Here is a 2,257-nt window from a genome sequence, read left to right on the forward strand (position 1 = left end):
TGGCAGCGATGGGGGAAACTGCGTGGGGACCCCAGGAGCCCCCCGTGCTGTTCTCTCTGCTTTTGTATAGATTTGACATTTCATAATGGGGGCCGGGGGGTGGTTCAGGTGCTCAAAGTCCCGGCTTCAGATACTGCTGTCGATTTCGGGGGGAACAGCCCGGGACCCCCAGACCCAAGATGGGATCTGCCACGTCCACTGGCCTGAGCCTGGCCTGGGGGGGTCTTGGGCAGTGGCATGAACAGGGACCCCTGGGAGTCGGCCTTGACTGAGCCCCTCCAGGACACTCACGTTTTTGAGCTCCCGGAAGGGCACAAACTGTACGATGTCCCGGAGCGCGGGCTCACCCCGTGGGGAGCGCAGAACGCCGTCGTCGCCGTCCAGCACCTGCATGTCAGTGAAGTCAGCGTTGCCCACGCCCACGATGATGATGGACATGGGCAGGCGTGAGGCGCGCACAATGGCCTCCCGCGTGTCGGCCATATCGGTCACCACGCCGTCCGTCAGGATCAGCAGGATGTAGTATTGCTGGGGGCACAGGGAAGGCGTCAGCAGCACCACACCTGCCGTGACCCACGCGCGCCCCACAACCCACGGGCCCCCAGACAGCCCAGAGCGCCTCCATGCGTCAGTTTCCTAGAACCGCCTTCGGAGTGCGGTGCCTGCGTCACAAACATCACCAACAACAGTGGGTCAGAAGCCCCTCCGTGGTGGGCACTTGGTTCTGGGCCTTCTGTGCCCCAGCTCAGGAAATCTCCACGAGGGCCCTGGAACGGGTCTACGAAGTCCACGTTTTACTGATGAGGTCACAGTGCCCGGATGGGAGGTCTGAGGCCAGAGGAGAAACCTGCGATCCCAGGAGCCAGACCTGGAGCCCATACACCTGCTCCAGTCTCTCCAGGGTGTGCACTGTGCTGCACAAGACAGAGTAGAGGCCGGGCGCGGTGGCTCACGCCTGTAATCCCAGCACTTTGGGAGGCTGAGTTGAGTGGATCACCTGAGGTCAGGAGTTTGAGACCAGCCTGGCCAACACGGTGAAATCCCCATCTCTACTAAAATTACAAAAATCAACCAGGCGTGGTGGCGGGCGCCTGTAATCCCAGGTACTTGGGAGGCTGAGGCAGGAGAATTGCTCGAACCTGGGAGGCGGAGGTTGCAGTGAACCGAGACTGCACCACTGCACCCCAGCCTGGCAACAGAGGGGGGCTGTTTCAAAAAAAAAAGAAAAAAAAATGGAACTTAAAATAAAATTCATTTCCATTGTTTAAAAAAAAAACCCACTCAATAATCTTGCCCAAACTGTGGACAGTGGGAAACACAAAGAGAAGGAGGGCTGGCCTGGGCAGCTGCCCTGGGGGGCTGGAACGGCCCTGTCCCCAGCAGAGTGGGAGCCCACAGCAGCCTCCCCAAGGCTGGCCTTGACTGAGCCCGTCCCACTGAGGGCAGATGTGTCCTGGAAACGAACAGGGGCCCCAGGACCCTGCTCAGAGTCACTTTCTCTGAGAGGCTCTCCTTTTGTGCCCTCCCCATCTCCCCTCTGAGCCCCACACCTGTGGGAAGAATTACCTGTTTGCAAGGCGGTCTCCAGTCCAGGCCTACAAGCACCCATGGCTGTGCCCAGCCTGGCTCTCAGCCTTCAGATAAACAGCCCATCCTCAGAAAGTCCCCCACCCCCTCCCAACCCCAGATGACGCCCCCACCCCCACTGCCAACTGTGTGAGCGCCGGCCCCCAAAACCCGCTGAGGGGCCCCGCGAGGGCCGGGCTTCATGTCCAGGAGAGGGACCGAGGGCTCAGCCGATCATATGTGAGTCCTGGTTTCAACCCAGTTCTAACCACAGAAAACCATGTCATGGAAACACAAACACCAGACGGACGTGCAACGCCAGGAGTGGCGGTTTAGGCGCGGTCAGGTGTCGTGGCAGCTTAAAAAGAGGGCTTATCTTTACTAGCGGCTGATACTGATATTTACAGATGAAACCGTCTGAGACTTGCTTCCAGACAACACAGGAACGTGACAGCTGAACAAATCCCAGCTCCAGGCTGGGTCCCGTGCCAGGAATAATACTGCTTTGAAAGTTACCATTGTGCCAATTAATGAAATTGGAATATAGTCTATGTATTAGATGAAAGTATTGTATCTAAATTCAATTTCCTGAAATCTGTATTTGTGCTATGGTTATATAAAAGAATATCTTTGATCTTAGGAAATATACATTGAAATATTAAGAGGTAGGCCGGGCGCAGTTGCTCATGCC

At 56.8% G+C, this 2,257-nt stretch overlaps 1 protein-coding gene across 1 annotated transcript in view; it reads right to left on the bottom strand.

Annotated features, from left to right (window-relative positions):
- Window positions 1-2,257, bottom strand: part of CPNE7 (copine VII) — a 23,596-nt gene that overhangs the window by 1,692 nt on the left and 19,647 nt on the right. The window contains exons 6-7 of the mRNA XM_011928069.1: window positions 1,742-1,791; window positions 292-528 (exon numbers count right to left, since the gene is read on the bottom strand). Of these exons, the coding sequence (XP_011783459.1) occupies window positions 292-528; window positions 1,742-1,791 (287 nt within the window). The remainder of the gene's footprint in view (window positions 1-291; window positions 529-1,741; window positions 1,792-2,257) is intronic.

This window comes from Colobus angolensis, unplaced genomic scaffold, assembly GCF_000951035.1.
Source record: "Colobus angolensis palliatus isolate OR3802 unplaced genomic scaffold, Cang.pa_1.0 Scaffold76, whole genome shotgun sequence".
Taxonomy (NCBI): Eukaryota; Metazoa; Chordata; class Mammalia; order Primates; family Cercopithecidae; genus Colobus; species Colobus angolensis.